Source organism: Cotesia glomerata, linkage group LG5, assembly GCF_020080835.1.
Source record: "Cotesia glomerata isolate CgM1 linkage group LG5, MPM_Cglom_v2.3, whole genome shotgun sequence".
In the NCBI taxonomy this organism is placed as follows: Eukaryota; Metazoa; Arthropoda; class Insecta; order Hymenoptera; family Braconidae; genus Cotesia; species Cotesia glomerata.
Genome location: NC_058162.1, coordinates 17,384,587 through 17,409,831, shown reverse-complemented (window position 1 = coordinate 17,409,831; position 25,245 = coordinate 17,384,587). Strand labels below are relative to the sequence as shown.

General features: G+C 32.8%; 2 protein-coding genes across 2 annotated transcripts in view; one reads left to right on the top strand and one right to left on the bottom strand.

Moving 5' to 3' along the window:
- The window catches only part of LOC123266357 (protocadherin Fat 4-like), a 261,115-nt gene that overhangs the window by 192,076 nt on the left and 43,794 nt on the right, over positions 1-25,245 (bottom strand). The gene's annotated exons all lie outside the window — the stretch shown is intronic.
- LOC123266369 (DNA repair and recombination protein RAD52-like) lies at positions 18,572-19,592 on the top strand. The gene is made up of 4 exons (XM_044730613.1): positions 18,572-18,774; positions 18,855-19,006; positions 19,098-19,233; positions 19,314-19,592. Exons 1-4 carry the CDS (start codon positions 18,675-18,677, stop codon positions 19,373-19,375), a joined length of 450 nt encoding a protein of 149 aa, XP_044586548.1. The 5' UTR covers positions 18,572-18,674; the 3' UTR covers positions 19,376-19,592.

Genomic DNA, 25,245 nt, shown 5'->3' with positions numbered 1-25,245 from the left:
CTGATTAGCCGCCCTTGAGCGCGCTCAGCGTCTTACCGAGAGCCCCCGACTACTTGTTCGGGGCACCCTGGATCATTCTGGAGATTACTTTTGTACGAAGCACCTCGCTTACCTTTTATCTCTAATTATTAATAAATAAGTGTTCTTTAAATATAAATACTTGCGTATTATTTATTGATCAAAACCCTAGCCTTCCATCAGGTTATGGGCCCAGCAAGATTCCACTGCGCAAATTAATTATTATCTATAAAAATTGTGAAAAGTGAATTATAGTAAACCCGGCAAATTGTGAAGGAGTCGAAGTACTACGACGATGTCGGACGTGGATAAGGAGAGCGACTTGAGCTTGACACGCAAGTATCTTTTTATTTTTTTATGTTAAGAATATGAACAATGACTAAACGAGTGAAGAGAAAAGAAAAAAAAAAAATTAAAAAAAAAAACGAGGGTTAGATGAAAGAAAAAAAATTAAGTGCTGGAAAATATTTATTGAATCGACGGTCATTGTTCGTTTCTTGAAATATAAGCTTATAAAAACGAGAGTAATATTCTAAGTAGACTAGTCGAAATTAAATAAAAATGGCGTGACTGTGTAGCGTGGTGTTGTTTTGGCGGGAGACCGAGAGTCCGAGCTCATAGACGAGTGATGACTGCAGAGAGACAGAGACAGACGATGTGTACTAGTGCGAGTGAGACAGAGAATGGTCTCTTTGTTGATCGAAGCAAGTCGAATGTTATGTTGATTTCTGAGAAAGGGTTGGCCAACCAAATACATTCTCACACTTGAATAAAAATAAAAATAAAACGAATTAAGGAACAAAGGATCTCGTCTCGCCTGAACAGCATCTACGCTATACTTAAAAATGAAATAAACGAATGACGATGCGTTTAAATTTTTATTAATTAATCTTTATTTTACACAGTACCAGAAAATGATCATATGAACGAAATGTATGGAAACCTGGTATTCGAGTGCGTCGTAGCTAAACTTCAGAGTGTGTTTAAGCTCGATGAAAATCATCCTAATGAACCAGTGGATGTTAAAATTCAAGGAAACAATGTTGTCCTTAAAACTCAATCGGAGGTTGAGTACAAAGCAGGTGGGTGCGCACCCTAATTTCTTTTGTTGCTATCAAGCAGAAATAAATACACCTGCTTAAAACAAAATAGTCTCGAGACAGTACTGATTTTGAAAGAAATCAGAAAAGACCTATAATATTTCTTTAATTAAAGAAATAATATTTCGTTGGATCACCTGTATTTTGGTCAGTGCCGTGCACGGACCTATTGTGCAGGGGATCAGGGTTTGGATGTATGATATCTTGTGTTCGGATACATACATGCAAACTCGTCTCAAATTCGGTAATGCTTGTGTTCAGCATACCGGGTTAGGGACACAGTCCATGGCGTAAGTGAATATTGAAAAATTGATAATCTTTCAATTTATTTCAGATAAATCATTTCTAACCATTGACGAGTGGAATGCCATAGTCGAGTGGGTGGTGGGCAGCTGGAAGGGTGAAACACCAGTAATGCCTCGGACTTTAAATCAACGAATTTCTGAGGAGATTGACGAGAACGAACTGCTGGGAGGTGACGATGAGATCAAAACGATTGCTAAAAGATGATGATGTGACAGTGATAATGAGGAGTGTGAAACAAAACGAGTGATAACGACCCAGGCAGTAGTGAAACAACAGGTAAGGTCTACCTAAAATAACTGATATAAAACCGGTTCAGTTACCAATGGATAAGTTTAAACGAGTCAATCTTCCTAATGAAACCCCTGAGAAAACTAAACCTGACATTCCTAATTTAGGTAATTCTAAGGTTGTTCAGACGGAAGAAACTCAGGCAAACGATGTGAGTGGGGACTGGAAGCCATGCTTTCAAGCTATGAGTAATATGCTGCAACAGCATACTAAATTGCTCACAACCGCTGTAGACACTATTAAAGGGTTGGAACGAGTTCAGAAGGAGTTTGCGAACGCAAAGAACGAGCAATGTTTGGTCCATGACCAAATAAACGAGAAAATGAGTGAAATGGAAAGAAACATGGAACAAATAAAAGAGTGTATGCAGGCTCAGGTAAATAATGACGGGTGTAATTTAAATGCTGATTTAGAAAAACGAGTAACCTATTTAGTACAACGAGAACTTAGTGGCCATAAAAACAATAATGAAAAACGAGAGAACGGTGAGAAAAATAAAATCGTAGATGACGTGAAAGAAGCAATTAAATTTGAAATAATTACTAAAGACTCGGGTGCACGACGTGACTATAAATTAACAGCTCAAACTAAATTCGAACATTTTTATGATTATCTTTCTTCGGAACTACGAACGAACGAATTATTGTATGTAATAGATACGAGTGTAAAACCAAGTAGAGTTTTTGATAAAGCAACGACTGACAAACATAAATTTAAAGTACGGGATATTTTGATCAACAGAATTGACCAAAACTATCATTCTAAAGTAGTTCATCTTAAATGTCCGGTTGAAATATTAAATAAAATCAAAGAGCTAAAAAGATGTGAAACGAATTTAACGACAGTAGTGATCAGAAAACAGTTGTATAGTCTTCAATATACACCTGACAAAGAAACGTCATCGGATTTTCGCGAAAGATTCGAAGAGATCATTCGTAACTATGGAAATGTCACGGGCGCGACAGCTCTTTCTGACGAGGAGATACGTGACACTTTCTATAACGGTATTATGGCCACGGTTCCGGAAGTACAATCAATAGAATTCGTTTCTAAAAATGCTACAGGCAAAGGCCTGGATTATGAAAGTCTAAAAATGTTTTTGATACAGGCTGAAGCAAATAAGAAGCAAATAAGAAGTGTTGATACGAGAGCAGCTTTAATGGCCAAAAAGGACCTGAAAGTAAGGTATTACGAATGTGGAGACTGTGGTCATCGCAGCTCTGAGTGTCCCCAGAAAGGTTCAGGATTGCAAAAATGCTACGAGTGTAACCAGTTCACTACACACAAAGCCAATGAATGTCCCGAACGATTAGAACGACAAAAACGAAATGCATCACGAGGCAAAGGGAGAACGAGTGGAACGGGCAGGTATAGTTATTTTAAGAATTCACGTGCCTTTAAACAGGCCAATGACAGACGACAGTATCTCAAAAGGAAAAATAGTGACAATTCAGGAAATAGTGAATCAAAGAAACCAAGATTTAGGGCACACAGAGGGCGTGGTGGTTTTAAAAATTCCAACCAACATAGACAGAATAAAAACGAAAATGCCAAAGGAACGGAGTCAGCAAAGGGTGAGTTATTTTTATTTGATGCTAGATTTAATCCAAAAACTTACCATACACACACTGTAAACAAAGATCAGTCTCGAGTGAAAAGATTAGGTGACGAGCGAGAGAATGAAAACGATCAAGGAAAACTAGTTGCTAAATTTTTGGCAGACTCAGGTGCAACAGAGCACCTTACTAATTCCAAAATTGTTTTCAAAACCCTTGATGAAAGAAATTACGGAGCAATTAAATGCGCAAATAATGACCCCTCAGCAGACTTGAAAACGGATGGGTCAGGGGAAATTGAGATAGTTTTAGAAAACAACCAAATTTTGAAAATCGAAAATGTAATTTGTGCTAGGGCTCTTTCAGATAATTTATTGTCATTGAGGAAATTTGCCGAGATGGGTTTAAGCATTTATTTAGATAAAGAGAAAATAGATATTTTTGATCCGATTTCTAACAAGTCTTTTATGACGGGTGTTTACAGTAAACCATATTGGATCATTGAGCTTGTAATTAACAAAAACAAATCTAATAATTGTAAAAATGAGTCTAGAACTTTTAATAAATACATTGGCCCAACAAATATGACTAAAAATAGCAAGACAAATGTTAATAGAGTAGGCTATATATCTCGGGAGATTTCTTCAAAAGACAGAATGATAGCAAATGACAGTATTATCTCAAGATTAAATTCAGACTCAGGAAATTTTGATAACGGGTGTTTTAACGAAAAGAAAACGAGTGAAGAAACGACTGATAGCATTGAACAAACAAAACCGAGTGAAAGCGAAGTGGAGACCGAGTAAAGATAAAATGACTGACGACAACAGACTGATTGAAAGGGAAGACATTAGTGAAGATAATGTTCAAAATATTAAAACAGGGAAGAAATTAATTTACGAAAACTCAAACTTTGACACAACTATTTGGGACCGAAAATTTCACGATGTTAACGAGTTGCCTATAACTGAAATTACAGATGTTGATTCACCACTTAACGACAGTAATAACGAGAGAAAGTTTAATAGCAAAGCACTACTTTGGCATGTCAGATTCGGGCACGCCTCGATAAACTATCTTAAAGCGTTACAAAAGAAATTTCCTGAAAATGATGAACTTCGAAAAACGATATTTGACGACTCGATCTTAGATTGCGAGGTTTGTAGGATCGCTAAATTTAATAAATTGCCTTTTAACACGACACGAAAACGAGCAACGGAACCCTTGCAAGTTATACACTCGGATACAATGGGACCAATAAGTCCATCTACTCATCCAAAGGGATATAGATTCATATCGGTTTTCGTAGACGATTTTTCGAGACTTGCAATGGCGTATCCTATGAAAAATAAAAACGATACTGGTTTGTGTTTTGAAGCTTTCGTAAGGAGTGCACGAAACCTATTGGGCCGTGACGCGAAAGTCTGCTATCTTCGATCAGATCAAGGCACAGAATTTACGGGTGGTTATACGAGTGACGTCTTAAACAAACTAGGTGCTGAGTTACAATGTTCAAGCCCTGATACTCCAGAACACAATGGTGTATCAGAACGCTTTAACTAAACTATCCAAAAGAAAGTCAGGTCATACATGTACGACGCAAAATTGCCAGAGAGTATGTGGGATTTAGCTTTAAATGCAGAAGTTTACGCATATAATAGAACCCCTCCTAAATCAAATAATATGATAACACCGATGAGCAAATTTGCTCCTTACCATAACTTTGACATAAACCAACTGAAACGTTTTGGTTGCGTGGCGTACATTAAAGTACAACGGAAAACGGGACTAAAATTCAGAGCTGAAGGACGACGTGTTATTCTTGTAGGTTATACGCCTACAGGATATCAATTCTTAAAACCGGAGGAAGGTAAATATTATGAAAGTCGCGATGTAAGATTTAACAAAAAATTGGTTTACAGTGATAAATGGAAACGATCTGATATAAAAGACTGGCCGGTTGAGGAAAGTAAAATGGATAAAGAAAAATGGTTCGTAGAATTTCCAGATAACAAAAACGAGGGTGAAGAATCATTAAAAACGGAGGGAGAAATTCCTATTAAAAGAAAGAGAGGACGACTGCGTAAACATCCGGTATGTAATCAAAAGAACGAAACGAGTGACTGCACGACGAGTAAAGATACGAAAACGAGCACTTTACAGACTAACGACAGTGAATGCGAAAGCAAAATATTATTTACTACTAGGTTAAATGATAAATATGACCAGATTAAAGACGATGTGGAAGACGAGATGTATTATGGGTTATTAGCAAAAATAAATGAGGATCCAGCCTCTTATGAGGAGGCAATGCAAACCGACGAAGCACATCAGTGGAAACAAGCAATTGAAAACGAACTAAATTCAATGATTGAAAACGATGTTTGGGAAATTGTCGAAAGACCCAAAACGACGTGTAGCGGAAAAAGAGCAAATATAATTGATTCGCGATGGGTATTTAAACAAAAAATAGAAAGTAACAACACGTTTAAATTCAAAGCTAGACTAGTTATTCGAGGTTTCAAAGACAGAAATGTCTACGAATTAAAAGAAACATATGCACCGGTATCTCGATTGCTGCTGGTGCGTGCAGTATTAGCAATAATAAATAAGTTTGATTTGACAGTATACCAGCTAGATGTTAAGACAGCGTTTCTTAACGGAACGATTGACGAAGAGATCTTTATGGAGATTCCCGAAGGAACTCACATAAGCGTGGACGAGAGGAAAAATAAAGTTTGTAAACTTAAGCGAGCGTTGTACGGCCTAAAAATAAGTCCTAAGCGTTGGAACAAAAAATTCACAGAGGTAGCTCTGAATATTGGTTTGAAAAACTGTAACGATGAGCCGTGTTTATTTACTTGGCGTGACGATGAGAAATTTCTAATTTTATTGTTATACGTAGATGATATCTTAATTGCATGTAACGACGAGTACAAACTGAACGATGTGAAAAACAAATTAATGAGTGAATTTAAAATGACTGACTTAGGAGAACCAAAAGAATTCTTAGGGATTTCAATTACGAGAGACAGAGAAAAGAAGATATTGAATCTTAGCCAAAAACGATATATTGAGAAAATAATTAACAAATTTGATTTCAGTGAATCTCATCCTCAGAGAACTCCTATGGTAACAACTCAGGTTGCAAATAGAGAAAGGAAACTCAGAGAAGAAGATTGCAGTATTGAGCAATTACGAGCGACTGAAACGAGTGCAAACATACCTTATCGAGAAGCAGTAGGCAGTTTGTTGTACTTAGCAGGAGCAACACGCCCTGATATTTCATATGCAGTGAATGTCTTGAGCAGACATCAGCTGAACCCTACTGAAAACGACTGGAAAATGGTAGAACGAGTGTTTAGATACCTGAAAAGTACTGTAAGTTTAAAGTTGACGTATTTAGCAAAACAAGATAATCTGCAAGCTTTTTCAGATGCTAGTTTTGCGGACTGTAAAGGTTCTCTAACGACGTGCGGATTCTTAATCCAACTGTTTGGTGACACTATAGCTTGGAGGTCACACAAGCAAAATTACGTTGCTTTGTCAACTTGCCAAGCTGAATACGTAGCAATGAGTGAAGCGAGTCAGGAGTTGGTAGCCATGAGCAACTCTCTTAAAATTATTTTGAATAAATCATTTTATCCTATGCAGCTCTGGTGCGATAACAAAGCTGCAGAAGCAAGTGCGCAAACGAGTGGTGGTAACAAACTGAGACATATGACAGAGGTAAGAGAGCACTACGTTAAAGAGTGTGTTGAACGTGGTATGGTAAAAATTAAATGGATTGCATCTAAGCATCAGGTAGCTGACTTGTTTACAAAACCTCTACCTTTTGAACTGCACAAACGACTGACAGAAACGATAACGAATGAGACGACTGATAGAAATAATAACGAATGAAACTATTAATAACAAATTTATAATTAAACATTGTCAAATTACAGGTAATAAATCAGATCAGCAGGGTTGATACGAGTGCCTTATACGAACGAGAGACATGAGGACAGAACGAACTGAAAACCAAAATAAAAATAATGTCCAGTATTAAAGAAATCAAAGAGTTATATAATGTTGCTTATTATGTCTAGTTTCTTTATAATACGATATAAAACTATGTAATACTAATTATAATTTTAAATAAGATAAGTAAACTAAATATAGACGGGAGGGAGTGTTAGAAATAGCGCCTATGATTAGTTCCCTGATTAGCCGCCCTTGAGCGCGCTCAGCGTCTTACCGAGAACCCCCGACTACTTGTTCGGGGCACGCTGGATCATTCTGGAGATTACTTTTGTACGAAGCACCTCGCTTACCTTTTATCTCTAATTATTAATAAATAAGTGTTCTTTAAATATAAATACTTGCGTATTATTTCTTGATCAAAACCCTAGCCTTCCATCATTTTAATCTATATTTCTTTTTAATTTCAATTTTTTTCGAAATTTGAATTTCTTTAATTTAACATACTAACAACATTATGAAACTTGATGTACACAGTAAAAAAATTTTGCGTCATTGTGTCAAAAATTTTTGTGTTAAAAATTTTTATGTTAAATATTTAACATTTTTTTATGTTGATTTAACACAATAAATGTTAAATTTACACTTAAAAAAGTTAAATATTTAACACAAAAATTTTTAACACTAAAGTTTTTGACGCAATGACGCAAAATTTTTTACTGTGTAAAATACTATTAGTCTCGTCAATAACAATCATGGAACTGTTTGAATTATTTCAAATACAATGTTTCATAAGTAGCAGCACTAATGTCAGAAAATTATTTTTCAAGTAATAGTGCAATATTTAAATGACTGACATTTAATTTTTTGACGCGAAATCATAAGAAATTATATGTTTACTCGCTTGACGGTTTAAAAATTTAGAGTTCATGCCACATAAATTGAACTCGGTATTTTGTTATCAGTTTCACACCAAATCATTTATACTGAATGAAGTCGAAAATATTTTTACAATGGATAAAAGTACCTAAATTCATGGAAAAAATATAAGTGAGAAACATATGCAACGAAAAAAAAGTATTTCTTGCACCAAGAAAATTTTGACGGAGGCCGAAGTTATATTGGAGCAAGAAGTGTTTTAGTGTCAAGAAATTTTGACTTGATTCACGAAATTTTCAGTCATCTCTAATATATTCTTAGTCCAAAGAAATTTACCTTTGAGTCAAGATTTTTTTTCTACAGTGTATGGAAACATACAAGCAAAGATATAAAAAGTTTATATCCCACATGTATTTAATTTGCATGTTTTTTTTTTAAAAACGTAAGTGAAAAATATTTTGTATGTTATTTGCTAATATGTTAGATATATTCATTAATATTATAAATTATAAATTTTTGTTATTAAGAGCGGACTTAAATTTGCAAGGTACCAGCTTAAATCAGCTGTTTACCTCTTCCTGATTCTTACTAAATTTTAAACCAATTTTCACTAATATTTAGCGATTAATTGTAAATTAGACATCTTGTTGAAGAAGTTTTATATTTGATAAATTTTGATCAATCGATAATATTAAAAAAATACATTCCCCAAATTTTATCAATATTATGGAAAATAATCGTTTGTCACTGATTTAGAAAATGACTTTCAAATTACGTCAGTATTATGTACAATTGTGACAAATTATTGATGTTAAATAATGACTCACAGATGGTATCGGTATTACGTAAGACCGTGACTTGTCACTGATGTAAACACATGATATTAATCTTACGTCAAGATTACGTACAACCGTGATTTGTCACTGATGTAAACGCATGATGTTAAACTTACGTCAAGATTACGTACAGCCGTGACTTGTCACTGATGTAAACGCATGATGTTAAACTTACGTCGTTATGACATACAATGATGGCATTAATGTTACGTAATATTGTAGTTTATATATTATGTCAGTTGTACGTAATATCTAAGTCATTTCCGTTACATCATAGAGAAGTAATAAACTTACATCAGTATGATGTCAAAAATATATCATATATTTTTACATCATAATTGGATACGACAGGTCAATTTTACGTCATATTTACGTAAAATATTGTGACATTCCTATGACTTATAAATGACGTCATATTGAAGTCATGTGTTCACTGGGTAATGCAGGACTTCTAATAACTCATTAAGTCATTACTAATTTAATAAGCAATGTAAGGCCCTTCATTATTCATTTTTTTTTATTTGAATGAGTAATAAAAGACCTGAAATTACACATTAATTATTTAATGAGTAATGTAAATAATTTACATTAAAATTTTTTTTTTAATGAGTAATGAATAAAAATTACATTGCCATTAAAAAAAGTAATGATTATTGCATTATTTTTTACATTAAGATTTTTGCAACTCTGAATGTAATTGAACAATTAAGATTTTCATAGTTTCCAAAAAATCAATCATTATGAATCTTTATTTTGAGATGTCAATGGAAATATTGGTTGTATGAAAAAATTATAAGAGACAATGTTTTCATAAAATTTAATTTTTTACTTTTGTTTGAAAAATTTTTCCATAAAACTTATATTTTTGTTATAATTTCATAAATTAAAACTAATCATTTCAAAACTGCGGCAAAAATCCTGGCCCTAATTATACTTTTAACATTTTTCATCATTAAATAATTTCATTAATTCTATTTATGTATGTTTTGTACAGTGAGCAATGCCAAGAAAACGCAAAGGGGCTGATTTGAGCCGCAGTACAAGTAAAGCTCGAAACTTGCGAAATAGCAGATCCGAAAGAACAGAAGAACAAATCCAGCAACAAAATACTGATGCACGTGTCAGAATGGCGCAATTGCATCAAGAAGAGCCAGAAGATACACGAGCTGAACGCAATGAAGTCAGAAGATTAGAACAACGACAATCACGCCGTTTCACAGTCAATAGACGAAGAACACAGTACATAAATCATGAGTGGCTTGCAGAAAGAGCGATTTTAGCGGCAAAAAATGTAGACGTTGACAATTTAAATCTGAAGATACAAATGTTGTTGCCAGGGAACTTGGTATCATATAAATCTATTGATACAGTTTGCGACGACAGCGAAGCAGTAAATTTTCCCACAGAGTTTTTGAACTCACTGGATTTGCCAGGCATGCCACCGCATAATTTACAATTAAAGGTTGGATCTCCAATTATCTTGCTTCGTAATTTGAACCCGCCCCGGCTGTGCAACGGTACGCGATTAGTCATTCAAAAATTAATGAAAAACGTGATCGAAGCCAGGATTTTAAATGGCAAGTTCAGAGGTGAAAATATACTCATACCACGGATTCCTATTATACCTACAGATGTGCCAATTCAATTCAAACATATTCAGTTTCCGATTAGATTGGCATTTGCAATGACTATCAACAAATCCCAAGGTCAAACGATGTCTGTTTGTGGATTAGATTTGAGAACACCATGTTTTTCACACGGACAATTATACGTGGCATGCTCTCGAGTGGGTAAACCATCCAGTTTGTTTGTGTTAGCTAAAGATAGACTAACAAAAAATATTGTTCACGCTATAGCATTAAGAGATTGATATTGTTTAATAGTGTTACTGTCGTAATTGTTTAATTAATGATATATAATTTTAAGGAATAAATTATAATAACTTAAAAATAATGTTTGCCTTTTGTTATTTTTATAATCCCTCATCGTTCACAGCGCTCCATGCTTATTTCACGCATATACCACATTCTTACATACATACAATATACACATTCTAACATACATACATACTTACAATAAGTAAGCTATTTTTTGTCTACACTAGAAATTACTAGGAAATTATTTATATGGCAAAACAACGTTTGCCGGGTCAGCTAATACATGTATATATACTTATGTGTGTCACATCGATTATATTAAACATTTTTAGCCATTTTATCTATAAACAAATATTAGTAAAGAATTTTAGTGATAAATAAAAATAATCTTTTCTTTAAAAAAGTGGATTTTTTGTATTCATTACAACTAAGTAAAAATATTATCTAATTGACTTTTAGATTTTTAATTTTATAAATAATACTTTTATTAAAAATTAGATTAAGAAATAATAAATAATTTTTTTTTAGTAGTTTGAATTATTATGAAGAATTTTCATCAGAAAAATTTTTTTTTATCTATACTACTATATAAATCTATTGACTCTGTCTGTACATTCAATTTTTTCATATAATTTTGTGATAAATAATCGTTTTATGATGCGCTGATTCACATCCAACTTTTTTTTTTTTTTTTGTCTGTCTGTCTGTCTGTCTGTCTGTCTGTATGTCTTCTTATAACTCAAGAACGGCTTGACCAATCTTAATAAAAATTGGTATACAGTCAGAAGACGTTATTCTGCGAATGATAGGACATATATGATGTCGGTCAACCCAGTGGTGGTTATGAAATAGGAGTCCTAATCTATATTATTATGTGATTCCTATCTATATATAGTCACTCATCACGATATCTCGGGAACCATCAGACCTAGAAACTTGAAATTTGGTAGGAATATTACTTTTGCCATGTAGAGGTCAGCTAACAACGGTTTTAAAAGAAATTCCTCCTCCAAAGGGGTTTGCAGGGGGCGTTAACAATGAAAAATTTCCAGTTTTAAAATATAGCTCCTATCGACTCCAAATTTGGGAGTAATTCTCTGTCAAAGATGTAGAAATAGTATATGAATGAATTTTACGATATTTAACCTCACAGGGGATTGCGGGGGTGAGTATTAACAATGAAAAATTTTAAGTTTCAAACTGTAGCTCTTACAGACTCCAAATTTGGTAGGAATTTTCTGTAAGTGATGTATAAATCATTTATGAACGAATTTTACGATAGCTCACCCGACAGGGAATTGCGAGGGTGGGTGTTAACAATTAAAATTTTTAATTTCCAAGCTATAGTTCCCATAAACTTCAAAGTTGGTAAGAATCTGCTACATATGAGGTAGAAATGATCTAAGAGCGGAATTAATGGCAACCTAATCCAAATATGAACTGCGGGGGTGGGTGTTAACAATGAAAATTTTTAATTTCCAAGCTATAACTCTTATAGGTTCCAAATTTGGTAAGAATCTGCTATATGTGTGGTAGAAATGATCTAAGAATGGATTTTGTGACAACTTATTCCAAATATGGATTGAGAGAGTGGGTATAAACAAAAAAAATTTTGATTTTCAAAATATAGCTCCTACATGCTCCAAATTGAGTAGGAGTCTTCTATATCTATACTATATCTATACTATATGAATGTCTGCGACATAAATTAAAACGTGAATTGATTCATTTATCAAATCGAAATTATTGAGTTAATAATAAATATCATCATCATCATATAAATAAGTAATACTAACATATTTAAATATATAGCTTTTATTATCTACCCACGTCCCTGGTAATCCTTAATTAAAAAATAATCGATCATAAGAACTTCTTCTTTCATAAAGAACATGACGATATTCGAATTCCTTTTTGTGTTAAAAAGAAGAAATAATCATCATTCATCTTCTTTACTCTATAGTTATTAGCAATAACACCTCGATAACTATAATAACATAATATATTTTTACTTACAAAATTAAATATAAATAACTCACGAGTAGTCTTCGCCATAGATAAATGGATTATTATTCGGAAAATAGTAACTGGAAGATGATTGGACATGTTTTTTGTTTTATTTTAACTCAAATATAATAATTATTATATTATTTAATAATATATTTATATTATATTGATATTGACATTGATGTATTGATGAGAAAGAAGAAATCGTGCTCAAGTACCAATCAATAATGAGATTTATTTAATTTATTATTCAACACAAGAGAATGTTTTGGTTAAATGTAAACATTTAAAACGTTATGAGGTTACGTACATCTGTCATCTAATTACCTGGCATTTGTTTGTGAACAAAATATTATTTGTAAAAAAAAAAAAAATATAACCAATAAGTAAACTTTGAATAGCTGTTGCGGAGATCAAAGATTAATAGGAGTGAGAGCCATATTATGAACGACGATTTATGCCAATAGAAGTGCAGTTTGATGGTCGCTTCATTTAATAAGTATTTAAACGTACTTTTGTTGATTTATTTAGATTCAAAATACGTTTTTAATTTTGATTAAAAAATTTATTTTTTTAAAAATAATAATGCCCAAAAAAAAGAAAAGTAATTTGAATACGGTGACAAAAGCTTCTAAACTGAAAAAACTAAAACGTTTAACAGAAAATTCTATTGATCGCGCGAAAAGATTAGAACAAAATAAAAAACGTTATGCAGCTTCAAGAGCGACTGAAAATGATGAGCAGCGAGAAAGTCGTCAAAACTATGATCGTTTAAGACATGTAGATCGTCGGAAAAAAGAATTACCTAAAGAATATAATGCGCGCGTGATTAAAGATCGTGAACGTCATGTGGAATCACGAATTAATGAAACGAATGAACAGCGTATGACTAGATTAAACCGTGATAAAGAACAGCATAGGTTTATACGATCATTAGAGTCTGATGAACATCGAGCTCAAAGGTTAATTCAAGATCGTGAACATCATTCTCAATCGCGTATGAACGAGACTTCTGAACTCCGTGAAGAAAGATTAAATAATGACCGTGAACGTCATGTGGAATCACGTATTAATGAAACAAATGAGCAGCGTATGACTAGATTATACCGCGATCAAGAACAACATAGGTCTATACGGTCTATCGAGTCCGATGAACATCGAGATCAAAGATTAGCTCAAGATCGTGAATATCACAGTATTAATAGAGAACTTGAATCGGTAGAAGCTCATGAAAATCGTAAAAAAGAAGCTCGGGAAAGATATTATTCAATGCTCAATAAAAAAGAAATAAACTTGCATCAAAATCAAGAACGTATTGCAGAAATTCGAAGAAACGAATCTGATACTCAACGTAGTGAGAGGTTACTTGCTGATGCACAACAACATGAAATTAATAGACACTTGGAGACAGAGGAAGAGCATGAACAAAGATTAGCTCTCGATCGAAATAGACAAATTCAGAGACAGAAACTTTTTTGGAAAGACAAAATAAACAGTGGTTATTCATACAATCCTCTTATTGATTACAAAAAGGAATCTTATATCGGTCAGATGTCTATAATATGTCCTGATTGTAAAGCCCTCAAATTTAAAGGAGAGTCTAAAGGCTTATGTTGTTCATCAGGGAAAGTCACTTTAGATCCTGTTGTTGATCCTCCTGAACCTATCAAATCGCTTCTTAAAGGAACACACGCGCAGTCAAAACTTTTTTTAAAATCTATCAGAAGTTATAATAATGCTTTTCAAATGACATCATTTGGAGCAAAAATTATTACTGAGGGAAACTTTATGCCTACATTTAAAGTTCAAGGCCAAGTCTACCATTTGATAGGTTCTTTGCTCCCAGAGGAAAATAAACCTTTTCAATTTTTACAGATATACTTTATATCTGATTACAATGAGCAAGCTAATGTGAGGTTAAATAATTTTCAAAATGTAAATAAAAATCTGATTATTGAGTTGCAAAATTGTCTCCATCATGTTAATCCGTATGTTCGAGATTTTAAAGTGGCTTTAGAATCAATTCCAATAAATAGCAGAAATAATTGTAACTTAATTATTAATGCTGATCGTAAACCTGCATCGGCACATTCTGGTTGCTATAATAAGCCATCTACGAATGAAGTTGCTGTATTATTAGTTGATCAACACTATGAAAGAAGAGATATTATTTTATCTACTAGAAATGGATTATTAAAGAGAATTTGTGAGACTCATAGGTCATATGATGCACTTCAATATCCGCTTATGTTTTGTCGAGGAGAAGATGGTTATAATTTTGGTATACAAACAACAAAGAAAAAAATTACTGCTCTTCAATTTTATTCTTATAGAGTTATGGTAAAACATAATGATTTTAATAGTTTACATCGCTATAAACAACTATTAAATCAATTTTTAGTAGACATGTACGCTAAAATAGAGTCTGAAAGATTATTATTCATACGAAATAATCAAAAACAACTTAGAGCAGAAAATTATATTCACTTACAGGATGCCATTCAGAACGATAAAGATTTTGGAAATTTAGGTCGCTTAGTAATTCTTCCTACGAGTTACACTGGAGGTCCACGGTACATGCACGAACGTACGCAAGATGGATTTTGTTACGTAAAAAAATATGGTCGTCCAGATCTCTTTATTACTTTTACGACAAATCCAAACTGGGAAGAAATTACAAAAGAACTTTATGAAGGGCAGACTTCATCGGATAGACATGATATTACGTCAAGAGTTTTTCATTTAAAATTAAAAAAAATGATTGATTTACTCACAAAAGGGCAACTTTTTGGTCCTGTAAAATGTTATATGTATAGTGTAGAATGGCAGAAAAGGGGACTTCCTCATGCTCATTGCTTGATATGGCTTGAAAAGAAACTTCAGCCTGATAAAATAGATAATGTAATCAAAGCAGAGTTCCCTAATCCTCAAGAAGATCCAGATTTATTTAAAATTGTAAAAAAGCATATGGTACATGGACCATGTGGATCAATTAATTATCAATCAGTGTGTATGAAAGATGGTCGGTGTACTAAACGTTTTCCTAAAACATATGTAATTGAAACGATAACTAATGAAGATGGATATCCAACTTATAAGCGGAGATCACCAGAAATGGGCGGAGCTGTTGCTATAATAAAAGTTAATGGAGATAATATTGAAGTAGATAATCGTTGGGTAGTTCCTTACTTTCCTGTATTGTTGCGGACGTTTGATTGTCATATAAATGTAGAGTATTGCGGTAGTGTTAAGTCTATTAAATATATATGCAAATATATGAATAAAGGAAGTGATAAAGCAACATTTGGATTAAAAGATGAAAATGATGAAATTACTAGGTACCAGTCGGGAAGATATATCAGTACATCTGAGGCAGTATGGCGTATATTATCTTTTCCTATTCATGAAAGGTTTCCACCAGTGGTTCATTTAGATGTTCATTTAGAAAATGGCCAAAGAATTTATTTTAATCCCGTCAATTTAAATAATCAAATTGAAAATCCAAGAAATACTACATTGATGGCATTTTTTAAGTTATGTCAGGAGGACGACTTTGCTAAAACACTTCTATATGATGAGATTCCTTTATATTATATATTCGACAAACAAAATAAAATATTTAATAAGCGAAAGAGAGGACGTAAAGTTGATGATTATGTAGATATTTATAAAGAAAACGTAATTGGACGAGTATATACTATACATCCCAGTAATACAGAATGTTTTTATTTGCGTTTATTGCTTCATAATATTCGAGGTCCAGTATCCTTTGAAGCCTTAAAAACAATTGATAATATTATCCATCCAACTTACCAATCAGCATGCAAAGCTTTAAATCTAATTGAAGATGACTCACACTGGGATGAAACACTAAAAGAAGCAAGCTTAACTGATAGCCCTCAAAAAATTAGGCAGCTTTTTGCCGTAATGTTGGTTTTTTGTATCCCATCAGATCCAATGGAACTTTGGATTAAATATAAAAAATATTTATCCGAAGATTATTTAAGAATTATAATGAGGAATCTTCCTGATGCTGATCCAGATCAATACACAGAAGAAGTAGAAAATCGTTGTCTTATAGACTTGAATAATATACTTATCTCTATTAGTGGAAATTCTTTAAATCATTACGGGCTCCCTACACCAACTGTTGATTATAGAAATGCTATTAATAATAGAGAATATTTAGAAGAAATAAATTATGATCAATCAGTACTATCACAATTTTTAATAGAAAATGAGCCAAAACTTAATAAAGAACAAAATAAAATATATAATGAAGTGATTAATAGTGTGTCTACATCCAAAGGTGACATATTTTTTATTGATGCTCCAGGAGGTACCGGCAAAACATTTTTAATTAACTTAATTTTGGCAAAAGTAAGAAATAGTAAAAAAATAGCATTAGCAGTTGCATCTTCAGGTATTGCGGCCACTTTATTACCAGGTGGAAAAACAGCTCACTCAATGTTTAAAATACCTTTAAATTTGGATATTACTGACAGTGCAGTTTGTAATATATCTAAAAATACTAACAAAGCCGAGCTTCTTCAGAAAACTTGCCTTATTGTATGGGATGAATGCACGATGGCTAATAAAAAAGCTATTGAAGCTGTTGATAGAACGTTACAGGATTTAAGAGACACAACTTCGGTAATGGGTGGAATAACATTTTTGTTTTCTGGTGATTTTCGTCAAACACTACCAGTAATAACAGGAGGTACAAGAGCTGATGAATTGAATGCTTCTCTGAAACAATCTTACATATGGAATGAAATTAAAAAATTGTCATTATCAATTAACATGCGTGTGAAAAAAGATTCAACCTCTTTGGAATTCTCAAATTTATTATTGAATGTAGGGGAAGGTACTTTAACTGAAAATCAACATGGCGAAATTTTATTACCAGAAGGGCTCTGTAAAATTGTTTCATCCATTGATGATTTGATCGAAAAATTTATCCCGGCATAAATGATATTTCAAATAAAGACAATGAATGGTTCTCTGAACGTGCTATATTGTGTCCGACAAATGAAATTGTAAAAGGTATTAATAGTGTTATCATAGAAAAATTTAATGCTGTTGAAAAAATTTATACATCAATTAATACTACTCTTAATCAAGATGACCTTACTAACTATCCTGTCGAGTTTCTTAACTCTTTGAATACATCAGGGTTGCCAGATCATATAATTAAATTAAAAGTAGGCACTCCGATAATTCTTATCAGGAATTTGACTCCACCAAACTATGTAATGGGACGCGATTGAGAGTAACTAAATTAATGAAGAATATTATAGAAGCCACAATATTAACTGGATCAGGTACAGGAGAAAGTACATTCATTCCTCGAATTCCTATTATTCCTAACAATTATCCTTTTGAATTTAAACGAATCCAATTTCCTGTCAGTGTTTGTTTAGCTATGACGATAAACAAGTCACAAGGGCAAACTTTGAAAGCTGCTGGTGTCGATCTAAGAACAAATTGTCTTTCACATGGACAATTATACGTAGCGGTGTCTCGCGTAAGCTCATGTGATAATTTATATGTTTTATCTCCTAATAACACAACACGAAATGTTGTTTATCCGGAAGCATTAAAATAAGATAGAATAACTTATACTTTAAATATATTGTTTATATTGTTTACTTATTACTATTTAAATATAGTTTTTATTTATTAAATTTGTAAATTGTAAAAGAATAAATAAAAAATTCTAGAAAAACGAATAAATGAACCAATAGTCTTTTATTTTTAACCTAAATAATTGAAGATTTTTTTCAACACAAAATAATTTAACGAAACGTCATTTAAAAAATTGATTAATAAGAAAAAAAACAGATGGCTGAAAAGAATTTAACGTTTGAACATTTGTGTGTGTATGCTGATCAAGTGTTCGGCAGTGAAAACTGGTCACATGTAATCAAAAACCAAACCATTGGTAAATTAATTTTAATTTACATGTAAATAAAAATTATCAAATCTGTAAAAAATTATCTTTGAAATTATTAAATTAAATAGATTTCGAAAAAGAAGATAAGACTAGGAAAGTTACGATAGGATGTTTTACAATAGTGAGAGTAAGTTATCAAGATGAGAGACATCACGAAGGTGTTGGATTTTATGAGGGTACTTTTGAGACAAAAGGGACAGCTTTTAAAGAAGTTAGAACGGTATGTGACTTTAATTCTTATAGAGACTTACGATCGAATACTTCTATATTAACACATTTTAATTTTATTTTATTCATTAACCCATTTGTAGAAATCTTTGGTTGATGCAATGTATAATACTCTTATCAGCTTCAAGGAAATTCGTGATTATTTTGAAAATCTAGAGAAGAAGAAAGTGGAGCGTATTAAACGACAAAATGAACTAAAACAACAATGGATTTCTAATAGTAAGTATTATCAGATATATTTAATGATATTAGTATGATACATAAATTAAAAATAACTAACTAAATAATATATTTTTCAGATTTCGATTCCAAGAAAACAATGATAAATGAATCCGAGAATACTCATCACTTAAAAAATTAAATTATAATTTGTTGTTTTAATTTTTATGTGAAACCAAATTTATTTATGTAATAAATGAATAAAAATTAATTAATAACTATAAATTACTATTAGAATCAAAAATAACCAGTGAAGCGGGAAAGTAACAGCTATATTTGATATATATTTATATATATTCATATTAGATATTATATTAAGTGTACAGTTGAATTATGCCACGCGAAGCGGGCGGGCACAGCTAGTTACTAATATTTTTCAAAAAAAAAAAAATAGTTCTAATGATATTGATAGTTTCCTGCAAACATTAAAAATTGATGTTATAAACAAATGAGCATTGAAGAATAACTTTGTTTTCGTAATAGTTAAAACTTTTATGAATAATTATTTCGAAAAATTTTTTAATAATGTAATTTCAGATGAAATAAAGTTTTTTAACATTTAATTTTATTACTTTCTTCTAGATTATCATTAAAACATACATATAAGTTGAAAAAAATTCATTTCTTCTAAATTAACTTTTTTTTAAGCTATAAAATTAAAAATTTTATTTATTTGAATAAAAATTGTAAAAAATTTTTTTTCAATACGCTGATTTTTTTTACATGTAAAAAGATTAAATATCTTTAATAAAAATTAAGTAAATTTTAAAAAATGTTAATAATTGACTGAAATAGGTCATTTGTTAATAAGCGTTCGTGTGCCAACGATCAATTTTTAATTAATAAATTATTATCTTGGTAAATATTTGACATAGAGACATGAACTTTGGCTCATTTTATTCGCTGTTCTATTCTTTAAAAATTAAATTCTACGTGTCTTGACAAATTGTCAATAGTTTTTGAGATATTTTAATTCAAAGCATTCCATAAAATAACTAATTTTTAAAACAATGGCGAGCGGCCAAATTTTTTAAGTCAACTTTTTTATTTACGTTTTTCACAGTATTTAAAACAAAATTTTAAATCGGTCCACGGGACCGAAGACATGCCAACAAAACTTAAGTATTTCCTCTGTGGCCTGGACTATATGTACACTTGGCGGCGGAAGCTAACTCAAAAAAGAGTGAGACAAATCGAGTTCCGAAAAATAGATGATGAAAAAGGATGTAATACATATACATATTTATTTAAAAAAGCTTTTAAAAATTCGTTGTTACATAAATTATAATACTTTCTTGTGATTTAACATAAAACTATAGCGAATCAAATTCGAGATCATGTTTGTAAAACTGAAAAGTATTGTTTTTAAAATTACAAAACGGTGTAGTAGAATTACATTCCGTGTAATATAATTAAAATTGTCTGGTAACATTACAATGCATTGTGTAATTTGACAATGAAAATTGCAAAAATAAAAAAAAGCTTTTTAATTTTTTTATAAGGTTATTGTAATATAAATTACAATATTTTTTTGTGATTTTACATACTATTATTTCGAATCAAATTACAAATAATGTTTGTAAAATTAAAAAGCTATATCTTGAAAATTGACAAACGGTCTTGTAATATTACAATGCGTTTTAGGTTTATACATGAACATTGTAAAATTACAATACATCTTAGTAGATTTCCTGACAAGTGTTGGAAAATTACATGAATTGTATTTTATTTTGCATTGCTAGACACTGATTTGTAATTTTACTCATCACTTGTTTTCTAATTTTATTGTAATTTTACCAAAATTTTTCACAGTGTAGTGCTCTCTCTCTAACGCATAAAAGGACGTTATTTTAATTAATAATTAATTATCTATGCGTCTGATTAAAAAATGGCTAAGGACTTTTCGTCTCAGAATTATTTTGTTTATCAGATGCTACAATGGCGTCCGTTACTTATGGGACACTCTGTATACTCAATAATCAAACTTACTTATATATAGAATAAAATTAACGTAATACAAAATTACTGTACCCAACTTATGAAAAAAAAAAATATGAAAAATTGTGTTATTTCAGATCAAGCACGCGAAATGACGGACAAAAAGGTGGCTGAAAAAGCAGTAGTGAAATGTATCAATAACCATTGTGTTAATAAAAGGAAATATCTGTGCCCTGAATTAATGAAAAAAATTGGAAAAAAATCGAAAGGTAGATTAGAACTTCAATAATATTGATTTGAATTTAAAAAAATGATTAAATGACGCTCATTTTAGGTAAAACGAGATTACACAGAGAAATAATTAAAGAAGATGAAGAAGAAGATGAAGACGAAGAGGACGAAGGGGCCGAAGATGAAGAAGGAGAAGACGGAGATGTAGATGATGACGATGATGAGGATATCATAGACCAAAAATAAAATATAAAGCAAAGAGATTACAAAATGAATTTATAACTAAGTTACAATATTAATTATAGAATTAAGTTATAATTTTGAAGCATAATTTTTGTAATGAGTACTGAAGTTTGCAACATATCTTTTATTTCTATTTAATTGAGCTTAAAGAACATCAGAAGACGACCTAGTGCAAGCGAAACAGATCGTCGGCAATAAAAATCCTTAATCGTTAATTTAAATGTTATTTGTTCGATTAGAATACTTTATTTTACTCAATTTGGCTTAGATAACACCGAAAGTTGACCTGGTGCACGTCATACAGCCCGACTACGAGAACAACTTCCAAGCATAAGTTTAAAATTCATATTTGTGTAAAAATTCTCTTTTTTTATTAAAAGAGGCTTGGAAATACCCTGAGATAACCTGGTGCAAGTCACGTAACTCGTCTTCGAGAAAATTGACAAGCGTTTGTTAAACGTTTATTTTTTTGAAATAAAAATACTTTATTTTACTTAAATTGGCTTAGGAAACACCGAGAGAAAACCTGGTGCACGTTTTACAGCCCGTCTACGAGAACAACTTCCAACCATTGGTCAAAAGTTCATATTTGTGCCTAAAAATTCTTATATTTTGTTAAAGGAGGCTTGGAAATACCCTGAGACTATCTGGTGCACGTCACACAGCTCGTCTTCGAGAAAATTTTCTGTGTTTGTTAAACGTTCATTTTTTTGACAAAAAATACTTTATTTTACTCAATTTGGCTTGAAGAACACCGAAAGTTGACCTGGTGCACGTCATACTGCCCGTCTACAAGAACAACCTCCAAGCATTGGTCGAAAGTTCATTTGTGTGCCTAAAAATTCTCCTTTTTTAATAATGGAAGCTTGAAAACACCCTGAGACGACCTGGTGTACGTCACACAGCTCGTCTGCTAGAATAATGTCCAAGCGTTTGTTAAACGTTTATTTTTTTGAAAAAAAATACTTTATTTCACTCAATTTGGCTTGGAGAACACCGAAAGTTGACCTGGTGCACGTCATACAGGCCGCCTACGAGAACAACATAGAGTGTGTCGCTAGTGTCTGACGAGTAAGAAGTGTTTACAACAGCTCTGTTAGATATTTGATATTTTTGTGTTGAGACATTAGTGATTGAATTGTTTTTATAAAAATTGTTGAAAATGAGTGATTCTTGCAGTTTTGAGCTAATAGTTAAACTCAAGTGTAGAGTTATTAAGTTGTAATTAGCTTGTGAAATACTGCAGTCCATGTGCTGCGGAATTGTGGTGTAAAGCTACGAGAGTATAGTTTGCTGAGCTCTGCTTCTGGATTGTAGCATAAAGTTACGGAAGTATAGTGTACTGAGCTCTTTTTCTGGATTGTGCGACCGCTGCGCTGGTGTGTTGTGTTTTGAGACTACTCCGTGGACTGATTTCTTTGTAACATGTCTAAGTCTAAGTGTGCTCTTTGTTATCTTGAGATTACCAGGGAGACGCATATGTTTGCAACTCAGTTAAAATGTGCGCACACTTTTCACTTGGATTGTGTAACTACTAAGTATTCGGCGGATCCCGTTCATGTTCAGGCGATTGTTACTAAGAAATGTCTTGCTGTTCGTTTGAGAATCGTGTTAATGAGTTGTTGGACAAGATTGACAGTAGACTTGAGTCGCTAGTAGTTATGCAACAAACTGTCAAAGAAGTTGTTAATGATGTTGTTAATGATCTATGGAGTCAATGTCGGGGGCGAGTAGTGCTGCTATGCTACGTGTAGCGTGCTTGAGTGTAGCGAATCAGCTGGTTGTGACAGGAGTTCCTGAAACTGAGGTTACTATTGATCCGCGGAGATTGCGGAAGAAATTTGTTCCAGCGTTGGCTAATGTGTTGGATGTCCCTCTGACTGACGCTGAAATTATTCAAGTACAGCGTATGGGTCGGAGGCCGGGTAATTTGTCTGATGGAACTGGTAATAGGTCACGTGAAATCTTATTAGAGCTTTCAGCGGTTGTAAAATGTATTTTAATGATTAAAAAGAGGAAGGAACTACCAGATCTTTTAGTGTCTTCTATTGATGTCACCCTTCCATCTAGTAAAGTTAGCATTAATAAGAAAATTCCGAGAGAGCTACTGCAACTGCGTAATGTTGTATGTAAAAAGTTTTCAGATGTTGATCGCAAGTTCGTCTGGATTGCAAATGATGCTGTTTTTATTCGCAAAGACCGTTCATCGAAGGCAATTAAGATATTGTCGTCTACGGATTTAGATTCTATTGTTTTGTAGCATTCGTCAGACATTAACATGCATTCATCAGGATCAACACTTGAAGAGGAATCAATTTTAACCAGTGTGTCCAAAATATCTACTGTTAATCTGTGCTGTTTCAACGCCCAATCTTTGGTGTCGGCTACTCATATTGATGAATTTAGAAACTTTTTTCATAGAAGTAAATACGATATGATTGCTGTCACGGAGACATGGTTAAAGGATGTAGTCACTGATGCTCAAATTAAGCTCCATGGCTACTCAGTGTTTCGTGTAGACAGACGAGGACGTGTTGGTGGCGGTGTTGCGCTATTTGTTCGTGATGGCCTGTCAGTTCGTCCGGTAGCCACATCGGCGTTGCTACCGAGAGATGGTGTTCCAGAATTCATTTTTGCGGAAGTATGGAATGAATTGCAGCCAAAAATGCTAGTTGCTGTAGTTTATAGGCCCCCGAAAGTAGATTTTTTTTATGTTCTTCAGAGCGAGCTTATGAGGCATATTAGGAAATATAAGTTTACGTGTGTTGTTGGCGACTTTAACACAAACTTGTTGGTGCAAACTCATGAGACTCTGTAGAATTAAGAGAGCTTTTTCTCTCTTAAGGTTTCCAGATAGTTCCGCTGCAGCCGACTCATCATACGAAGACTTCAGACACGTGGATTGATGTGTGTGCAATAAGTGACTTTTCAAAAGTAAGTGCATGGGGCCAATCTGCGCAGCCGTTCTTATCGGGACATGATCTTATTTATGTTTCATTTACATACAACATGCTACGTGCTAGCCCAGTAATAGTTACCAGGAGATCTTTGAGAAGTTTCAACGCCAGAAAAACAGTAGAGTTTGTGGATTCTTACGATTTGGATGCATTTGATACGAGTTCAGACATAGACTCTAAGCTAGATGCTTTCAACGAACTAATAAGTGATGTTTTGGATGAAGTTGCGCCAGAGAAGACGTTTGTGGTGAATCGTCCTCTGATTCCTTGGTTGACAGTTGAATTGCGCAACTTAAAGAGGGAGAAAGATGCGTGCTATCGTGCTTCAAAACGCCGTAACTCAAAATCTCTGTTTGCTAGATATGTGGAACTGAGACGTGATTTTAAACGGAGACTTTCGTCATCAAAGACTAAGTATCTGAAGCGTAAATTTGAGTCTTCATGCGGGACAAAATTATTTTGGAGGGAGATAGATAGCCTTGAGCTGACTAATAAAGGATCTCAATTGCATCATATTCCAACTATTTCTCCCGATGAATTAAATGCCTACTTTGCATCAGTGGCATCAGGTAATGTGTTTCCAAGTTTTAAGGAGTGCCTATTGATCAGGCTATAAAGTATTTGCAGGTGCATGATTTGATGG

What these genes read in the sequence shown, in the direction of transcription:
- LOC123266369 (XM_044730613.1), top strand. Translation starts at nt 18,675, where the DNA reads ATGGCTGAAAAGAATTTAACGTTTGAACATTTGTGTGTGTATGCTGAT. An exon ending in AATCAAAAACCAAACCATTG is followed by an intron (nt 18,775 to 18,854) that starts GTAAATTAATTT and finishes TAAATTAAATAG; the next exon opens with ATTTCGAAAAAGAAGATAAG. An exon ending in ACAACAATGGATTTCTAATA is followed by an intron (nt 19,234 to 19,313) that starts GTAAGTATTATC and finishes TATATTTTTCAG; the next exon opens with ATTTCGATTCCAAGAAAACA.